Here is a 22,162-nt window from a genome sequence, read left to right on the forward strand (position 1 = left end):
AGAATTAAGAAACTGAAGCAGATTCCACACTATTATGACTGACTGCTCTGAATATTTAAGTTTATTAATTTTAACTGTAATATGTCTTCTGAAAAGACCAGACTCTGGTTCCCTACTTGCTTTCTCCATAGTAATCAAGATTTTGTAGACCTCTGTGTGTCACATGCGTGTCTCAGTTCTCTTTGACTGAAATCTTCACCTATTAGTCTTAGTTCTCAGAGTTGCCAGTTCCATATATTAGATCATCCATGTTTCTTTCCTCTTCAGGTTTTTCTGGTTTTATTATATCCTTCCTGACACTATGGAGCTAGAACTGCACAGCACATCCTTAATATAGATCCACTGTTAAATACTGTTGAGCATGGAAATAGAATTCATAGAATTACCTGTGATAACTCCAAGATCCTGTTACTCAGTGGTATTAAGTCAACTGTATATGTGTATCCACACTGATGACTGCCTTCCCTCAGGTACATAACTCATAATTCAGTGCAGATGACTGTAATCTACAGTTTTCTTATCCAGTAAGAAATATCATGACTGGATTATTACCTAATAGCGTGAGATTCTTCTGCATCTGTTAGTCTCAAAGTGTTTAGAATGCTCATGGTATTAAAACCAGCCATCTTAAATCAATGACTTAAAATACAAGATCTTTTTCTCAATTTTCTAGCTCTAGTTAAAACCAAAAAGAGAGAGGGAGAGAGAAAGACTGAAATCCTGGAAAGTAATAATGTAAACTGGTGTTGAAAAAAAAAAAAAAAGAGAAAACATGGGAAATGTTTGGAGGGAGATTATACCTATAGTGGGAAATACTCACTACTGAGTGGGTATTTACTTTTCCCTTAAACAAATAGCAATATTTTATGTGGAACCACCAGCACGAATGATGAGAGCAGACAAATTTCTAGTCACATATATTCTAAATAAATCAAAAGACTAAATAGATCTAATGCACTCAAACAAATTATTCATGTCATGATTTCAATTATTGTTTCTTATTCCCAGGGAATGACTCTTGAATAAAATAAAGCCGTAGTCCACTAAATTTGTAAACCACTCAAAGATGCTGAAACACAACAGTACTTTCTTCATGTAACATGTGGCTCCAAAACTAGATTTTCTGCTATTTTTCCATTCAGATTATTAGCATACAATAGTAGCAGCAAAAATCAAATTAAGTCAAACCTGTTAGAAACGTGATCATCTGAAACACATATAGGCTATACCTATACAGGGAAATCAAATGTGCTTGATACTTATTCTGGCTGGCATAGAATATACTGCACCCATGTTATTAAACTCTCTAAATCTCTTAGAAAAGGGTAGACACACACAGCAGATTTATAAAAAGTGTTGCATGCTAACTCTGAAGCACAGCAAAAAAAACTATTTGGGAGAAAACTACTTCATATGAGTTGAAAGCGTGCCAGGAGCTGTTCTAACTATTTAAGAATATAGAATATTATGTTCCAGTGTCTGGGAATGTTCCCTGTCATTGTTTGACTAGAGTAAAAATAGTCTTGGGACTATTTCCCATCTCCCACTTCTCTTGTTGCTCAAAGAGCCTCCTTCTCCAGGGGTCTTTTAATTAGCATATTCACAGAGCCATCAGGATCAGATGGGAAAGATGTCAGAAGTAATGCTTAAATGCCTCATAACCATCTACTGTTTTCAAGTGGGCAGTTAGCCACCAAAATACATGACAAACTAGCACAAGTAAACACTGCTATTTACCATACATTTTACTAAGAAAAAGGACTGTTTTGTTTGTAGATGTTAAGTGTTTAGAAAAATGCATTATCATCTAATGAATCAGGATAGTTAAGACTGGAGTGGGCGAGCAGTCTGCTACAAACCACAAGGTAACCTTATAAATACAATAATGTTAATTAAAAAAAGGTGTTGATTTTTATATTTTCAATAAATACTGTATTGCTTAATGCTACACAGTCTCATGGAGGAGACAGTCCCACACAGATTTTGTGGAAAATCCCAGGTTTTGAGAGAATGATGTCAAGGAAAGGTCTTCCTCATCCTAGTTACCACAAACGCAATTCACACAATCTTGTATTCCCCCTTCCTTATGACGGTACTTTCAATGTGTAATGGGTTCTTTTCATACTAGCTCCCCTTCAGTATTGGTGGGGAGTTTTCTTCCTTTGCTAATCAGAAACAGTATGAATTGGATTTTACATGTTATTACTACCATGTGTGCTGTAGGGAAAGAGAGTTAGCCTTATCTACCTCTAATGTTAATTCCTCTAGCTCACACCTATGCTCCTACAATAAACACGCTTCACAAGAAAAACATTGCAGCATGGAGGTGGGCTACACATGAAGCTCCTCAATGCACTATATACAAATTCTAGAATAAAACTTTGTGTAGGTATCAGCAGTGACTGCACTTTGTAAACAGGTTATTTCCCTAATACCATACTTACAGAAACTGAATTTACTAAAAAGTTAATGAAGATGACACAAGACATGTCTCAAGAAATACTCAAATCATTTTTACATTTTCTTTAAAGTACAGAAATGATAGAAAGAACTCAATTCCTTTTTATACCTTCACAAAAAAGTCAGAAAAATTGGCTTGCCATCTGCTTTTCCTCTTTAATAATTTTGTTTTATTTCTAAGTCTTTCTATTTTGCCCAGAAAGAATAACTTTTAAAATGATTGGATTCATTCATTTGCTTATGTTTTTTTTTTTGTTTGTTTGTTTGTTTGTTTTCTAGTCTTTTAGGGAAGGAATCAAGTCCTCTCTTCCATTGCTGTGCAATTAATTCAATGATCTGACAAAGATGGGAGAAGAACTGAAAAAAACAAGATGAGCTTGCAATATCAAACTGTAAAGACTGTTCAATACACAATGAAACTGTTTACAAAAAAATTTAGTAAGTGCCAGAGATGTGCAATCAAAATAATCAAAATAACTGCTTTTATTAAAAACACCTATTATTAACTTTAATGGGGGGAGGGATGAGAAGAGAGAAAATTTAATACACTTTCTTAAGACAGAAAAAAAATAAGTTACAGATTAAATCAACAAAAACACTGGTAAATGCAGACACCTTTGAATGAAGTCTCTCTTATGTATACATACACCACCCCAACTAATTAGTATGACTATGGTGGACTATGCTGTTACGGACTACTTTAATAACATTTTTTTTTTTTACCTAGCTAATATTTTTAACCTCAAAATTTGAACAAAATGTCAGATTTGCATTTTTTATTTAATTGAAAGCAAAAAATATTCTGCTATTGGAAGATGGCACGGTGAATCATAAAATCCCTAAAATACATAAAACAAAAAAAGGAAAGAGCAGTAAAGCAAACTACCCCTTTTTTTTTTTTTATCATTTTCTCACTCTATCCTACTTCTAGAATAGAGTACTATACTACACAGTACTATTGGAGCCCTTGTCTGACAATTTAAACATCAGACTTCTCTTCACACTCATCTCTGAATGTACAGTCTTTTGCTTAAACGTAAGCTCCTAGCCTTTTAAGTGTTGCTCTAACTACAGGGAACAAGCTAAATGTAGCCTCATTAAATCAAATTTATGATAATACCATCCAAATGAAGTAGCAGTCATCACTATGCACAATCATTCAGCTGAATGATTTCCCAGGGAGACGTCCCAAAATAATGCAGCTATCATGGTTCAACATGTCCCAGCAAGAAACCATGCTGTACTATTATTCTTCACCCCCCCCACACCCCAATATTACTTGGATGTTTCACATCAGAGTTTTTGGTATGGAGCTGGGAAGGTTGTTTTTTTGTTGATTTTTTTTGTACAAGGTTATTTTATGAATAGAGGTGCATATCTGTAGTTTCAGACCATGGACAGCTTTACATTGCTTACTCACAGTCAGCACTACACTCTTCAAATTGCTGAAATGCACAAATGTATTTTTAAACATAACTACTAGAAAACACATCAATTAGTCTTCAAAACATAGTCACAGGCACATTCCAGTTTTGGATCATCAATCAGTCAAGACAAGAGATATTTTAAGCTTTAGAAGAGCTCCAAAAGTTTATGTCCAGCTTGGTGTATAGGCATGTAGGCAAGAGTTTCCACCTTCTTTTTTTAATTTTTTTTCAGTCAGAGGAATAAAGATAAAAAGGCAAAGAGAGATGACAGTAATTATATATGAGAATGACAAAACAAACAAACAACAAAAACAACAACAGGGTATTAATACCTGTTCATAAAACATCCATTTAATTTATTTTAATGTGTTGCTGCTTATTTTTGAAGCACAAAAATAGTGATATTTTTAATGACCTTTTGATTTGCTAAAAATATCAACCTTTATCAAAGTTATAGCTACATTTTTTGGAAAACACGTACTACCATTTTCAATTTAAATCTCAAAGACAAGTATTAAGAAAACACATGCCCTTTCTAGATCCTTCCATGCAAGACGGCTGCATAAAATTTGGATCTGATGTACAGCTTCAATACAATGTTCTTAATCTCTATCATCTACCGGTCACGAGCTAATAAAAAACAAAAAAACAGCATAATTCCTTCTGTAATATAGAAGATGAAGAAAAAAAAATGAGAGAAGAAGGAAAACACTTTATTATATGCTTCTCTGTGCTACAGGATGAACCTATAATGCTTAATTTTATATTTTAAATACATGAACAAATATGAAAAAATGTTCAGTTCTTCCCATGTGAGAAATATTAGGATTGATTCCTTTTTAACTTATTTGTAAAAGAAACAGAGAAATGAAAACAGCCTGCATGATGGAAATTGACCCAAGTATATTAGACCCAATTCAAATTCTGAACATAATGCCACAACTTTCTATAAATCACCTAATCATTGTGATTATCAGGTTTTCCTCTCAATGTAATGAGATAAAAACACTTACCCTTCTCAGAAGTACTTGGTGACATAATATACTTTCTGAAAGTCTTTTACTAGTTTTGCTACAAATACAAAATATTATTTAGTATTCTGCATTTGTTGTGAATTGGCATTGGTTTCATTCTTAGTACTGTTTTTACTTTTTTATTAAACAAGTCACCTCTACATGGACGAAAGCCCTTTGTTATATCCTGTACATACCTAAAGAAATTTTAGGAAGATCTAATTGGGCTTTCAGCCGTTTGTAGGTAATTTTATTTCAATTTCACTAGAAAATAAGGTAAGTATTTAAGTTTTGTCTAAATCTTATAGACATACACAAGGCATATATATACATTAAAAAGGCTTTATGAGCTCAAATATTATGAGTACCTGTGAGTACACAATTTTTGAAACAGACTAGGACTGTACAGCATTCTATACAAGCACTTCAATTTTGTGTACTCATTCCTCAGAGCAGGCTGTTTGCTCAGAATTTGCATACGAAGACTTTCATGTCTTATTTTTAACACTACGAACATATATACATTCTTATACTCTAACAGATGTAGATACAAAGCAAAGATTTAACTTTTGTAATAAAATAAAGAATTCAAACAGAAAAGTACAACCAAGTGGAAACCATGGATACAGAAAAATGAAAAAAAAAAAACACACAGCACAGATATACTTCTGCCCAGTTACAAATAGAACTGTAAATAGCCGTTTCTCATTATCCTCTCTTGCCTGACATACTATTCCACATATGCATAAAATAATTCTCAAAACAAATGTTCTTATTTCTATTGTATTCAATTCATTTATATATAATATTCACTTAAAATTATCGTGTAATTATTCTGTTAAAAAGATACAGCTAAGTGTTCTATCAAAAAAAATTATTTTTTTAAATTAATTTCCCTTGATTTAAAAGCTGTATTGTTCCTACCTGTAGGTAAGTTATTCTCCTCTGTACCAGATCTGTTAGATCTTTGGCCTCTTTTTCCCGCCAATCTCCTGCTCCATCTGTTTGACTGAGGTAGTACAAGTCCGTCATTATTGACCTATAAACAACAATGGGAAACAATCTTGAGAAAATAGGAAACAATCCTAACACTGAAGGATTACATGAAATCAAAGAAAAATGAAACAGTTATTCCAATGGCCTCAAAACCAGTTTCTTCATGTCACCTCCTACCCTACAATCCAAGCAGCAACCAAGAAAGACTGTGTCCTCCATTTAACATATGTTCCCTAACGATAAGTAATTATAGCATTAAACAGGTGATGGGCTAGAAAAAACATCCCAAATCATTCTTGTGGATACTAGAGAAGATGCTCTTTGAATGTAGTCACATTACTGTGATCAACAGGCAGTCAATACTGTCTTGAGACCATGAAACTTTATCTTATGAATTCATGCAAGAGGTTTCAGAAAGTACTCACAATCCTTTGTTAAAAAAATATTTACTCTGTAAATGTCTGAAGTAAACCAGGAACAAGAAATTCACATGTGTTACCACACAGACATGACGATAGGTTACTGCAGATTTAACATACAGTCATGGACACCTCCTTTCTTTGCTCTTGCTAGGAAATGTGCATTCTTTAGGTTTATTTCTGCTACATTCTTTTGCGTGCAGCAGACCACCACAATAGCTTAATAAGACAGATTTATAAAAGACATGGACTAATATCAAAGACCAGGGTTGGGCTCCATATAGAGAGACAAAGTAGGGGGACTGGTGATCACTTAGCCTGAGATAGCTAAGTGCAGACGAAAGATGAGCCTGAATAGGATTAATAGAGGATATTGCAGGTGGCAAAGTGGCAGAAAGAATTTCAGATATTGGACTCGTAGATCCTTATGAAGTCAAATGTAGTCTCTCATTGTGTTACTAACCAACAATATCAACTGGTTGTTGCTATTTTTGTTTCATATCATAAACTAAATCTTGGAGCTGCTCTGGAAGCATTTTGCTCCTAGAAAGCAGAGTGGAGTAAGGAATCTGGCTCTGTATTTCATCTGCATTTGATTGTCACACACACACAAAAAAAAAAAAAGCGGGGGCGTGAGGGGTCATTTTTATCATGTTTTTAAAGTCTAGGCATTTATTCTAGCTGCATGGCAAAATCACGTATAAATATCCTAGACACTGCTGCACATCAATAAATAAAAACTCAGAGGAAAAAAGATGTTAGATGTTCCACCAAACTGAAATAATGTGAAAATATGCCCAACACTATGCATCAAACCTTGGCCAGCTACCACAAATACAATGATGACAACTGTTCAACAGGATGAGAAGGAATGAAACATGGTAACAGCCACTTGGCAAACAACAGAAAGCCAACATAGGATACAGTCATGGCAACTAGTAGATTAATCTTTTCTTTTTTGTTAACTCTATATCAAATAGTCTTTCCACTGTTAAGATGAAGCTACTCTCAAAGACCCTCTTCCCTATGGCAACTACAATAATATAATTACATATACCAACACAGGAAACTCTGCACTGGACTACGTTGTTTTTGAAACAGACTAAGTAGTGAAATACTAGACTAAAACATCTATCAAGACTGGCACCCTTAGTGAGAAAATCTACACAACCCCTAGGGTAGAGCCAAGAAATAGCATTTAAGGTATCAGACAGTAGAAGTGCTATCATGTTAGCAACAGACCATTTGCACAACACCACTAAGGTTACCAAAGAACTCCAATACTACATAGCTGGAGACACAGAAACCATCTTTAAGTCTATCATCTCTAAAAGCAAGCAAATTTTTAATATGACAAAAGTTTTCCTCACAAGCAACAAGAAAAATCAGCTGCTTTGCTTAGATAGCTATCTTGTCACTGCATGAATTTCTACCCCTGTATCCACTTTCCCACATAATGAAGACACTAGAAACTTCCCTAAGTACTTACACTTAACCCTAAGCTTTCTAACCCAAATATTATTATACGTAACAAAATATGTAAGTAAATTTATGTATATATATAAATGTAGCAATACCAGCTTAACGTACAGTATTTCATTTATCTCAGATATATAGGCAATATTTTCAATCAGCAATTACCAAAACAGCCAAATTCCAGTGAGTCTCAGAGTGAGTGACAGCATCTGACTTGCTCGTTGTAAATTTACGTTCCTTTTTAGGAAAAAGATCATATGGACCGTGTGTAGGGAAAAAGAGACTGGGTAGCTACAGTGCATCCTAAGGAAAAAGGACATCCCATAAACAGCATTGCTGCACAGGCTGAAAGATGTGCACACAAGGAGCCAGGAATCTTCCTGTAGCTTAGGAAAGACTGAGACTAAAATGAAAGGGGGAGACAGACTTCAAAGGTGAAAGAATGAACTTTCTAAGGAATAGATGCAACCAAGAGGTGCGTTCTGCAGCACAAGATCTTTTTTCTACCTGAAGCCAATGTTGCAAATACACCAAGTACACAGACTGAATACTGTAGGAACATTTTTGTATATTTTCTCTTACAGTTGTTTTGAATTTCCATATTTCAAAAAATTAGTCTACATTTTATTTATTTATCTTTGAAACAGTTTCTGGCTGTTTGGTTTTCACTTAAAAAACATCAGAATTCTTTGGGGACCTCACTACACAGGAAATTCTACACAGATCTGCTTCTAAGACTCAACAGACTTCATGACATTCTTCTTTTGATAAACACCATGTAAAGACTGATCTTATTCAACAAGAAAATTGTTTAAAAAAAAGCACAGCTGTTATTCACTGTACCATATATACAAACTTCTTCAAGTAACACAGACTTCTTTGGTGGGACTTAAAACTTTGAGAGGTCTACAATGTACAATTTTAATATGCAGTGTAAAGAAGTGTGTTTCTACCAGGAGTTTCATCTCATCCTTAAGTAAAGATGGATATGAAGATAAGGCTGTCAGACAGAAATAAAGATAACTTGAAAGTTGGTCTTAGTGAATTAATAGTCATCGGTGCTGGAAGGAAAGGAGTAAGAGAAAGATTCATCCTGGGAGGTAGGGACATAAAAATATTCTGGCATCAAAACAATATTCAAGATTCCACTGTCACTACTGCCTGCTGCAATCTAGAGTATATAAACACATCAGTAATGTGTACAGCAGTGATTTGGTCCCCATGATGGATATCAGTAAGTTTGCCATAATACAATGTGCTCCAGTTTCAGCACACACAGTTTAAATGATATGTCAAAAATCAATGACCTGCAGCCCACGAACCTAAGAGAAAATAACTTCTCTGGAGGCAAGCAAACATTTCTGAGTAGAAATAACTATTGAAACCATAAGGATGTGGCAGCTTCTCTGTTGGTTGACTGTTCAATGGAAGATCTGAGGTTTTCAGAAAATACTGCTTGGCCAAGCACTACTTCAGTCAAACATGCATTATTGCACTCAGCAGAGAAATAATTAAATGAAACATAATGGCCTATTTTATACAGATAATAACTCTAGATAATTGAATGGTCCCTTCTCACTTTAAACTCCATCAATCTGTGACATTCTGGGGTTTGAAAGATTAAATTACAAAATTAAATAGATTGAAGTCTTTGCCCACACTAATGATCAAACTCATATTTTTAAACTTATCTGTTTTTTTAATATTGTTTACATGACTTCCAAAAATTTCTTACCAGGTTTTCCTTTTACTACAGTAATATTTTCAAAGGCTCATGCTTTACTACCGATGTTCAAACATGCAGATCTCTCAGATTTTGGGGGAGAGATACTTGTTTAAGGTGGTATATTTAGTTAACTCCAAAATTTTCTTTTGACTATTTACTAACAAGACAGAAATTGCCACTGAAATCCTGTTGGGAACATAACATTTTAAATTTAATTGGCTTACAGAGATCTTACTTAATTTTTGACACTTCTTGAAATAATTTTGTTGAGCATGAACAAGACTTACACCGAATGTTTTAGGTATTTCAACAATGATATTTCAACAAAAGGTATATCAACAATGTGGAGGCCAAAGATCAACAACTGAAAATACAATTCCAACATAATAATGAAAACTTAAGCAAAGGTAATTTCTATTTGATATATTCTCTGTTAAGTTTTAATTAAGGGGAAAAGTGAATTTTCATAATGACAATTAGTCCTGAAATTAAGATCTTACCCAATTTTAAAGTAATTATAATTATATAATATCCCCACAATCAATGGAACTTATATTCTAGTATTTATGATCAGATAATATATGACGTGATTTTTATAATATCAAAAAGAAATATTTTGAACGTTTTCTCATGGTTTTGCTGTATGTTCAAATACACGTACATGTATACATACAGATAGATGCAATTGAAAAGCTTCAACTGGCATTCTGAGACACAAGTCTTCCAATTAAAAACCAAATATCAAGTTAAAGGGTCATACTCTAAGCTACAGTGACATAAGCTGAATATATAAATTATATCCCATTAAATAAAGTTATAATTTTATTTTCATGCTTCAGACATGCTATTTTAGCCAGTAATATCACACCAGTAATTTATCCTATGAAATTTTTAAAGCAGTACATCAGTATTTTACTTACTTAAGTCAATCCACAGTCCTTCCAATATAAATGCAGAAGCAACTAATACAAATACCTTTCCTGATGACCCAGATCAGACAGAAATTCATCAATGCGTCTTTGCAGCTCACTTCCTTCTAGTTTTTTTAACTTCTTTAATTCACTCTGGAGGAAAAACCAAAGTTCTTTAGCCCCATTTTCAATCCTTCTCCTCAGTATTTCATGGTCTTTTCCAAGGCCTCCTGTTAAAATTAAAATTAAAAAAAGGAAGAAACATAAAAGGATCAGTATTTGTAGCGCTTTTTTTTTTTTAATGAATACATTAGTAATTAGTACTAATACATTAGATATGCAATGGCAAAACTAATTTGAGAAGTAGAAGAAAATGTATCTACCAACCATCTCCTGGCCGCTTCTTATAGTTTTCTATCTGTTCTTTGGCCTTTAAAAGTTGCTCCTCTAAAGCATGTACCTTTCCTGCAGCTGGTCCCTGATCAATGGGACCATCTGGTATCCTAGGATACAGAAAATAAAGAAATTATGATTTATAAATGTAAGTGATATTTGCTAAATTATCTGTGTGAACAATTCAGCTCTCCTCCCATTTTGTTCCATGCTGTTTTGCTGATAAAGTTCTTGGCATTTTTTTAAACCAGAAGAAATTAAATATATTAACATAAAATAAGATTTTAAAACCTTGGGTTCATGGGAAAAAGTATATAACATAGTGCATAGATTCAGCCTAGTGTTGCGCTGTTTACAAGGCTTCCCCTTACTGAGGATAACAATCCTAGGCCCTACATATGAAAGCAGTATTTGCAGCAGCTCAACTTTTCTCCTGTAAGAAACAGGATAAACATGACCATTTGCTAGACTGACTGGCACACAAGCAAAGCTAATTGAGGGGTGTTCCTTTACAAGATTCAAGTTCTGGGTACTTATTATTTTCACACAGGAAGATCAAACAGGGCGACGAAGCTGGTGAGGGGCCTGGAGAATAAGTCCTACGAGGAGCGGCTGAGGGAGCTGGGCTTGTTCAGCCTGGAGAAGAGGAGGCTCAGGGGCGACCTTATCGCTCTTTATAGGTACCTCAAGGGAGGTTGTAGCGAGGTGGGGGTTGGCCTGTTCTCCCACGTGCCTGGTGACAGGACGAGGGGGAATGGGATTAAGTTGAGCCAGGGGAGTTTTAGGTTAGATGTTAGGAAGAACTTCTTCACTGAAAGGGTTGTGAGGCATTGGAACAGGCTGCCCAGGGAAGTGGTGGAGTCACCATCCCTGGAAGTCTTCAAAAGACGTTTAGATGTAGAGCTTAGGGAAATGGTTTAGTGGGGACTGTTAGCATTAGGTCAGAGGTTGGACTCGATGATCTTGAGGTCTCTTCCAACCTAGAAATTCTGTGATTCTGTGATCATTCTAGTCTGGAATGCTGGCTATGTATTGCTAGAGAACCAGGGTTCCAACACTGCAACTCTGCCTTTTAAGTTAGTCTTCCCACATATAATCACAAGATGATTTCAATGTATTTTTTTGGACTGAGTACAAGATCCTAGCTTCTCAAATGCATCATCGTGATAATTTTTCTTGACAATTCTAGTTATCTCAAATGCTGGTGACCTGAAACAATACTAAAAAATGTGACAGCCATTTGTGAAAATTCTGGTATATGAGCACAGGAGAAGCATGGAAATGCTTATCCTAAAACCTGTAAGCCACCAATCAGCCCTGAGGGTATTACAGAGATTTGCTTATCATCTCAAATTGAATCCACAAATTAATAAACTGAAACTGTTGAGGAATAAAAATTAGATACCACCTTCTATTTACCTCGTGAATTAAAAATGAATGGAGGGAAAAACATAAACCCTTTCGTCTATGCAAAAATGAAACTTCTGGTGGACCTGAGGGATATAAATTATTCCAGCTTTTTGTAAGATTTTTTAAAGAGCTGATCTTGCATAGAAAAAGAGGAAGCAGATATGTAATGAAAAGTTCCTAGAACTATGAGGAATACAGAATTCTTAGAGAACATGAAAATAGTTCTTCATTCATCACAAACACAATAGTATCATAAAGATCATAAAGAGAGATTCTCTCCACACACATATACTCAGAATTTCAAGACGCAAAAAGGGGAGATCCTTTGCCAGATCAAAGATGCCTCTAGCATAGAGAAAATAAGTGCCAGAGGGAGTATCTTCACCCTAAAACCGAAATTGCATTTCAGTAGGATCTTTAGGAGGTTGTCATTAACTTTAATGTCTGTCAGATCTGGATGGTTAAATATCAACATAAATTTTGGTGCTGATGAAAAATCCATTATCACTTAAACATTTGAAAGGGATAAATATCTAACATGAGCATCAGAAGGGTATATAAAATGAAGCATAGCATTAATGCCCTTTTTTCAGAGTAGGGAGGGAAAGGTAAAAAAGAAGGTTATGCAATCTGACAAATTTATTTTAAAAAATCTACAATCAAAACTCCATATTAGAAGCAAATTAAATGAGTGCAAGATATTTGTTTGGGTTTTAAAGCTCTCACCGTTCATTCTACCATGGTAAATAAAAAGGAGTGATCAGTAACTGGTCATATATCTGTATTTTTATGCACTGAGGAAGCAAGCATGACAAAACTAGAGAAAATATTCTAAGCTGAAATATGTGTACTCCCAAAATATACTCCTCCTGAATGAACAGGCAAAAACCACATATTCGTAAATTTGATTCTAAAGCAAATACATAGTAAGATGCTATACCAAGTTATGATATTGTATTGCCATGCACAAAACAATACAAATCAACCCTTAAATACATACTGAAACTTATTTAAGTTCTTTCAGTAGTTTAAAACTACAAAGTTGGAATCTATTTGTGATCCACCAACTTGGTATCACACTTTGGATTGTGATAGGACACCTAACCACAAAACTACTGCAAAGTTTCAAGGAAAAAAGGAATGGCTTATCTTGTATAATTTCAGTTCCCTAAATGTAGAATTTGTGAAGAATGTTAAGGTAAATGATATAAAATTGTTACCACAGGAAATCCTCAGACAGCCTATAAATCGTCTGAACATAAAGTCAGTCTGCTAAAGTAGCAATTAGATCCTACAGATGGATGGATAATATGAAAGAAGCACAGTAACTGTGGTCATCTGATATAATTCAAATTTTAAAGAAGAAAATTACATGCCATTTAAATTTTAACTTGCTTTGGCATACTGCAATAAAAATGTTTACAATACTTATGTTGTCAGATAAAAAGAGCTAAGATGGCAGCAGGGAGGGATTCTCCTAAGCTAGTTGTTTGGATTTTTTTTTTTAATTACATCATTTTGGGATAAAACTAAAATAACTTTTTTTTTTTTTTTTGAAGTTTCATCTCTTAATCTGTTACCTCATCAGACTTGGAATTGCTGTCTTCCTCACTTTCATCCAGTCTCAAAATTAAGGAAAAGGTTCTTCTCTGCAACGAGTTCAGCTTTCTTGTTACTGCCCTCTACAAGTACATCTACTGAGTTGGAGATAAGGCAACATTTGAGGGAAAAGTGTTTGAATTGCAATCCTTATCTATACTCATGGCATCTATGCAGATAACTTCCAGTGCAGACAGTCCTATGAATAACACACACTTATTCATAAGAACTCCTGTTGAAAAACATATGCATAAGTTTTCATACCAAAATCCACCCTGACAACTGACTTTCTCCTTAACTTTTGAGATTTGAGTTTAAAGTGAGTTAATCTAAATTATGACTGTTCTTAACAACAATAAAAGAATATGTCAGAAAGCTTCTAGCACATACCCTTCATTTATTGCTATAATAACATTGTAAATTAAGTTATAAATACAAAATAAACAGATTTATAATCCACTCACATGGGCAGCCATGATAGTACATCAAATAGCAGTTCTGTTTGAATTATTTTTCTCAGTACTTACAAGTTGTGATTTTTGCATACTGCTTCCCACCATTTTGAAGTAAATACAAATGATCTTTTCCATAATAAACTCATAGAAAATAAAAATATTGCTGTATAGCTTTCAATATCAGAGGAATTGTTACAAAGGTAAACAGTTTCTGCTTTGCCCTTGTTTACTAACCCAGCTGCACTCCAAGACAGAAAAAAGAAATCTGTGTACACTAGCCATATCACTGAGGCCATTTTCTCATCACCTTATGTAACAGTGGGACAATGGTAAAGTAGCATCTCTAACCTGAGTCTCTGAAAGCAAAAAGAAGCACTCAGCAATGTAATGTAGTGACTTCCAATTTAACTGCCATATTTTCTAAAATGCTTGTAAATAAATTTGATCCAAAAATTACAAAAATATGTTAATCTTTTTCTATTTCTTATGTATTTAAAAGTTAACATTAATTTACCAGCAAAAGGAAAAATGTAAGATTTCAAAAGCTCACACATTTTCTCATTCTTTTATTTATATCTTTCTGAGTTCTTTGTGTGGCACTGGAAGGCCTATAAATAACTAAATCCACATTGTGTTTGGCATTTCTTCTTTCTACAAGAAGGAAATTATGTTTGATTATTAATGACTACTAACACACACAAACAAACAAAGGGAATTTCAGCTGTCACTTCACCCTTCTAAGATAAAAACATCCTCAGTAAATAAAACTGAAAGAAAATATTCAAGGTTACCTGCAAATAAAGAGTGAGCAGGCTCCCTAGTCAATTTAAATCAGCATGGCCCTGATCAGTGCTGATTTATATCCCCTGAAGATGTGTCCCTTCCCTTAGTTCAGAATTGCACCAAAAATAAATATAAAATAAAATAAAATAGAAAGACCAGAGATGCATACCACATAAGACAATTATTTTCTCCTTCACTCCTTGGCCCTGTGAGATGACCTCAGCTTTGAACATGAGACACTTAAATAGAGCTAATAGAAAATATTTTAAAATAATATTTTAAATTTTGTCAACCTAAACATATTCTTGTATCCAAGTACCTTTCAATGCTTACCAGGTTCTACAGGCTTATTGGGCCCAAAACTGCTCAGAGTAATTGACAGAAGTGCTTTAATAGATTTGCATGTGATTAATTGATCCTGAGGTTGGATTCTGTCCCAGCCTCAGCTCCAACAACGTTAAAGCAGTCATACTGCTCTTTCAAAATCAATATATTGTAATTCTTTGCTCTGAAGCTACACTCTAAAATATGAAAATAGTGTCTAGAAATACCAGTACTTCTCGTTTTTTGTTGTGTTTTTTTTTTTTTTTAACTACATTTTGCCCTTTTTCACTCCCATTCCACTTTGTAACACTTTCTCCTATTCAGATAAGAAATAGGTTATTGTACTTATTAAAACAATTGCATTTTCCACAAAATTTAATAGTTAACAGACTCAAGGGAGTAAACATATATCCTTAAATATAAATGGAATGTGACATATTAGTAATATGAACACAGTATGAATACATTTAACAAGATTCTATGTTTCCCTGAAGAGAACTCTGAAATTGCTGGTTCCTACACTGCCAGGCATATCTGCCAGGAGAGGGTACGACTAACAAACAACGTAAGATAAAAATGTGAATGTCTTCCAGCAACATACAAAGGAGTATTATGAACCATTAATCTATTGTAAAAAGGAAGTCTAGGGGATAGATGAAAGCATACACACAACTTTTCCAGCTTCCATTTAAGAATATCAGAAATCACAAAAGTAATCTTTTTAAGTTCTCCTTGTAAAAGCCTTGTATCACCTAGACACAACAGCAACAGTCTTCAGCAGTCTTATCATAATCCTACTCGTAAATTTGAACTTCAGGTAAAACTACAGTGCAGGATGATAATGAAACAACATTATGCAATACTTTGCTTGGATTATTACTCCTTAGCAAGTCTCTTTTAAGTAAAAACAAAATTTGTAGTAAAGGTTTCCCTTTTTGCTGCAAGTCCTATGACATCTATAGTAAGTGGTCTTGAAGGGCTCTTTCAATTCTACTAGAAACAGAATAGTAAAATTTAGAAAAGAACTCCATGTGATTACTATTTTGCACTAATGAGATGTAGGCTACTTCTAAAATTAACCCGGATTTGCTCACGCCAATATTGTTTATACACATGTTAGGATTATGGTAATTCTCTAAATCTCATTATGCCGCAAAAATCATGCACATAACTTCTAAAATCCAGGCAATACAAAACATCTTTAATTTCATGTATCTTCTGCATCACTGGTATATTTCTGTGATCACAAGTAAAATTTTTAAAGAGCAGCATATTAACAAAAGAAAAAATGACATTAACTTCTCACCTAAGGCTTTCCAAATGTACTATAAAAAGGAGGTGAAGCCACAAGTCCTCAGAGGTGCAATACAAAAGAGCACTTAATTAATAAAGGAATATCTTAAATCCAAGCAATTTTCAAAGATAGGACTGCTCCAACTTGCACTATTGCAAGGCACCATGAAATCAAACATACAAATGTTAACAAAACAAAACAAAACAAAACAGACTTCTCACTGACCTAGACCCTAATTCTACACCCTATACATCCCACATAGGAGAAAAGCAAACAGGGAAAAATTACAAGATCTAATGCATTTTTAAGAGTTATAAAACAAAAGAGAGCAAAGCAAGGTTTTGTAAAGTTTTGTCATGGATACAGCACGTCTCAACTTTTAAATGGTTGATTTTGCATGCATGTAGGTGGAAAGATCATTTCTTGTTGCCATGTGCTAGCCTGCATAGATGACCAGATGTCATCCATGCACAGCCCAGCTCTTAACTTTCTATCGTCTCAGGGGACTGTGCTCTTTTATTATGTAAGTATGGAGTCAGAGAAGTCACAGGAATCAATGATAATGGGAAATGATGGGCAAATGAAATGTGCTATATTGAAATGTATCTTACCATATAACTAAGGTCTCCATGTAATTAAAGATCAAATACCATTTTTTTCTAACTTCCAAATGGAAATTGTTTCAATGACTTCTAATTTTATTAAACTATACAGTTTTTGTATTCGTATTTGCTTTCTGTCCATTGCCCCCTAGGTATCTATTATTAATGGCACAGCTAGATATGATGGTAGTTTTCTGCCATTCACAGAGCTTCCATCCACTGAAATAAGTTTACTTGGGGCTTCTTTTCCACGCATAAGTTTTAACTAATTATGTGAAAATATGTTTACTAATAAAGTTAGTCAGATTCCTGTGTATTGCTCCAGCAATAAAAGAGTGCTCCAGCTAGGTACGCTTGTGTTTAAATTCCTAGTGACTTTAACCTAGAATTACTGTTCAAATATGTTGAAATTCATGAGCTAGCTTAACTCTGTCGTATGTTATATTCTATATCTAGAGTAATAGTTGTCTTCTCTAATTCTAATTTTATTTATTTATTTATTTTTAATATATATTCACAGCAGCAGTAATCTCTTACAGAACACATACTGAAACCACAGTCTGTTGGCTGCTGCCACATTGTAAATAGCCATATTTAAAACTATAATGGGCTATTTTAAATCCAAGAGCAATTTTTAACACTGCTTGTTCTATTTGGCAAACATAGAAAGAAGAAACGGAAATCCTTTATCACTTTTATGATTTAATAATATGGAAGGATGACCAAGAAACATATCTCAACCCAATTTGTGAAGATTCTACAAAAACAACATTGTGGATGTTGCACAACAGAAATAATTAAAAGGCTTTACGTTGTGATATATTATTCCCTTCAGAGTCTAGTACATCGCCAGTCTCAGATCACCTCCTTTAAAAAACTATGCCTTCCAGTCCCAGGATGGCTCATTTCTAGCCAGCACTGACTAGTGAACGTGTAGGCGTACTGCTATTCAAATAGGTCTTGAAAGTCATTGCAGGTTTTCTTGTGCAAGAGTTTCAAATTTTCCTGTGGTTACATTGAGCCACTAGGAAGAAAGGTTTCAGAAATGTCTTTCAGCAGCATATTCACACAGAAGCTGTACTGAGTCCAGTTAAGACAGTTTTGGATCACTACTTTAATTCTAGAAAATTGCAGTAATTATCTGAAGTATAGAGAAGGAATGTTCTGTTCTAACATGCTTAGATTAGAAATAAACTAATGGTTTTATTTATATAAATCATGGCAAATTATCTACGGTATAAACTACTATTTATAAATTGGCACTGAAAATACAGTATTTTTCTGAATGTACAAAAATCAAGGAAAAAAAGAAAGGTGTTTAAGAAAATCGTCACTGCCTAAAATATACTTTATTTTATGTCTGCATCACAGAATCAACTGCCTCCTCCTTAAAAGAAAAAGAGTACCCTGCCATCTGTAAAATCAAGAGCACTTACTCTTTTCTAGCCACTGTGTAATTTGAAATGGTCATATTTCAATGACTGTGCAATACCACTCATTCAAGTCAGCCAAAGGTGGGAAGCTGAAAGCATGAGAGTGGTAATCTTACATTCAGGGCCAAATATTTCCCCTCTTAGACAAGAAACCCTAAGGTGGCCTAATACTCTCTAATATTGAATGAATTTAAGGCTGTTGTTATGCATTCAAATACAAGACCTTTCTTATGTTTCTTTACAGCAACATACTCTATATTACACCATTTCATCAATAAAAGTATTTAACTTTTGGCCACTGTAGTTGTTACCATCTATTAATTAACTGAATTTAGTCAACTACAGCCCACTCAAGTATTCACGGCCATATTACTCTAGGTAAAAATCACCTTTGCTTAGGTCAGCAGCATTAGTGCACCTCTGTGCTGCACTGCATGAATGCTGAGGTATGTCTTCAGGGCTAACAGATCCAAAACATTTTTCAAAACACAGAGCCTAAGGTAAGAAGTCTTGTCAGCATGCAGCACATTTCAGAATCCAGGAACACAGTGCAATTATAAGATAATTCAGTAAGATGCGGAAGTCACTTCACGGCCTAGCTGATCAAATAGCCCTGGATATACATGAAAGAGAGAACGCACAAGAAGAAATATCAGAACAGAGTTAAAAGGAACGGGGTTAAAAGAAAGGTATTCGTTGAGCTGCTAGAGAATTAATGTGTGATTTCATTCAAATGAAGAGCAGAAGTAAACTGATCTGAAGATAAAATATCGAGACGAAGAACAGGACTAGAACTGTAGAACAAGTGAAGAAGAAAAATGAAGAAATGTGTACAATTCAGATTTTTCCAGTGATTTATAAAGGGCAAAGCCAAATACTGAGGTAGAAGCCCCAAAATGGTATCTGCCTCTGAAAAGTATTAAAAGGCAAGTCCAAAATGAGTTTCCCATTGCCAACCAAGAAGAACCCAGGAGACACGATGAGGATTCAATAGCCAATGCCCTGTGTCTACCTTGTCTGCCCAGGTTATTCTGGTCAGACCACTTCGACACATGTATTTATTAATCGCCTGTATGTGATTGTGGTAGAGAAAGTAAATGAATTCAGCTCGCTTAGAGATTAATAAATAAATAAATAAATAAATAACACCGTTCAATTCCCTACGTTATTGTATTGAGTTTTGCTCCTCTGGTTTCCTACTATAGCATATGAAGCCTCTGCGCTTGTCCCCCTTGAACAAGTTCACATATATCTTCAACAAACTATACAAATTCTCACCGCTTTGAAAATGAATGCTTCCAGTTACTGCGTGTAGAAACAGAAAAGTTGCTAGCTGTTCTAATTGGTTTAAATATCATACCAATTGCACTTGTTGACAGTGAGAAATCAGTCACCTACAGAAGACTGGTATTGTGGCAACAGCACTTGGACACCATTAATTAATGACTCTATGTTAGAGCAAAATTAAATGTAAAACATTATTTAATTTCTTTAAAGATTTTGGAACATACTTCTATTTATAACGCTGACTGAAACACTGCCTTATACTTTAAAATATACTAAATGTGAAGTTAAAAAAAAAAAAACTTTAAGTTTTGATATTTCATACAACCATATTCTGAACAGTTTTAATTATTTTCAGATCCTACCTGAGAGATTCTGCCATCCTCCTTAAGTCTTCATTTTGCTGCTTTAAACGTTCAAGTTTAGCAAGTATCTTGGATAATTCACGACTAGAATGATCTGGGTGCTCACTGTCTCGTACCAGGTGTCCACCAATATAAAAAAGTAAAGTTCCCCAAGCAAAGAGGATGAGCATAATCCAACGCCAGGAACCAGTCCATGGCCGCATTTTCAGATGTTCAATTCACTCCAGAACTGCTTCTGCTCACGAAATAACAAACATTTTAAGTCCTTAGCCTGTACAAAAAAGTGCACAAATTTCAGTTCCTCTCCTTCACCACATTGTACCGGAGAAAAATTATTCTCAGTGTTTGTCTTATTGCAACTCCTTAGAGAAGATCCTTACAGAGCTGTACATAGAAAGCATTAACATTGTATCATTCTTGAAGTATACTCTGTGAAAAGAAAAAAAAAAAAAGAAAGAAATTATAATTCTCGTATATAAAAATACACTTGATTGCAATTAAGCTAAGTGTATTGTCATTAACATTCAGGAATAATGACTGAAAATGTTGCTACATTCTGTCAAACAGAAAAAGAAAACATTTTTAACTTTGCACACTAAATACACGGAGCTCAGGCACAACTACAAAAAGAATATTCCATGAATTCTGGCTTTGAAATGGTCAGAATAAACATGACTTTCTGTAAGAGAAATATTTACCAGTTAAAGTGTCGTTTCACACTTTAAAATACATCAAACATCATTCCGTGGTAAACTTCATATTCTTCTTTATCAACAACAGAGAGTTTTATTCAACTAACTATAAATTAATTTTCTTTTTTTTTTTCCACTTTTATGAACTCTCTTCTCCACTGTCTTATAACATGACTAATACCCTGTAACAAAACTGTTATTGCCATTTCTAACAATATATTGGCATGTAGACTGGCCCAGAAACAGTTGTAACACCAATTAAGCAACTGCAAGCACTGAGAAGACTGTAAGCAATAGTTTCTACACAAACAACCCATTATATATCTTTCTTTAAAATTTCTAGTGACCACTGGAATGCTCATCTAAAAGTAAAGCCAAAATTTTATTTCTTGCTTAAAATTGTAAGACAACACAACTTGTCTCTTTACCCTTCCACCACACTTGCTGAAACAGATACATAGAAACACTGAAAATTTAAAAAGTAAAAAAGAGGGGGGATTTCAAGTAAAGTCTATGCGGCATTGTTATGCTCACAGATCTGAAAATCAGGCTGGAGCTCAGAAATCTAATTTTTAGAAATGGGTTTCTTCTGCATTAAAACTACCAAACCCAGTTTGACAAGCATTATTATTAAAAGTACAAAAATGCTTAAAAAGTAATAGCCTCTTGCATCGACAAGCACTGCATTCATTTAAAAAAAAAAAAAAAAAAGCAAAATCACCTCTTCATTTTCTACTTAGTGAACATCACTTAATGACTGCAAGAATTTCCTCATTTTATCCAGAACAAACTTTAAGCTCTAACAGATAAACGTTCAAAATCTTCAAAAGTGCTTCTCACTCCTCTTCACCCTTACGCCTTTTTTAATCAATTTCCAAAATAACCTCTATTTCCAATACTGAAAGCTGGAAATCTACCCAATTTCTTCTGAGATGTTATCCACACCCACATTCTCCCAAATTATTATTCTGCTTAATCCTTCCTTCACCTTAATTTCTTTTTCCTTTCACTTAGATTTTTCTTTTGTTTCAACTCCATTTCAAGTTTAGAGAAAAGACTCCCCATTAACTTTCAAACTCACCTATGCACAGAGCACTTAC

General features: G+C 34.3%; 1 protein-coding gene across 5 annotated transcripts in view; it reads right to left on the bottom strand.

Moving 5' to 3' along the window:
* The window catches only part of FUT8 (fucosyltransferase 8), a 98,423-nt gene that overhangs the window by 32,842 nt on the left and 43,419 nt on the right, over window positions 1-22,162 (bottom strand). For all 5 annotated transcript variants that reach the window (XM_082761695.1, XM_082761694.1, XM_082761693.1 and 2 more), the window contains 4 exons: window positions 20,371-20,799; window positions 10,816-10,931; window positions 10,493-10,658; window positions 5,825-5,939 (listed from right to left, as the gene is read on the bottom strand). In XM_082761695.1, coding sequence (XP_082617821.1) covers window positions 5,825-5,939; window positions 10,493-10,658; window positions 10,816-10,931; window positions 20,371-20,573 — 600 coding nt within the window. In that variant the 5' untranslated portion in view covers window positions 20,574-20,799. The remainder of the gene's footprint in view (window positions 1-5,824; window positions 5,940-10,492; window positions 10,659-10,815; window positions 10,932-20,370; window positions 20,800-22,162) is intronic.

This window comes from Aythya marila, assembly GCF_965140915.1.
Source record: "Aythya marila genome assembly, chromosome: 5".
NCBI classification, from domain to species: domain Eukaryota; kingdom Metazoa; phylum Chordata; class Aves; order Anseriformes; family Anatidae; genus Aythya; species Aythya marila.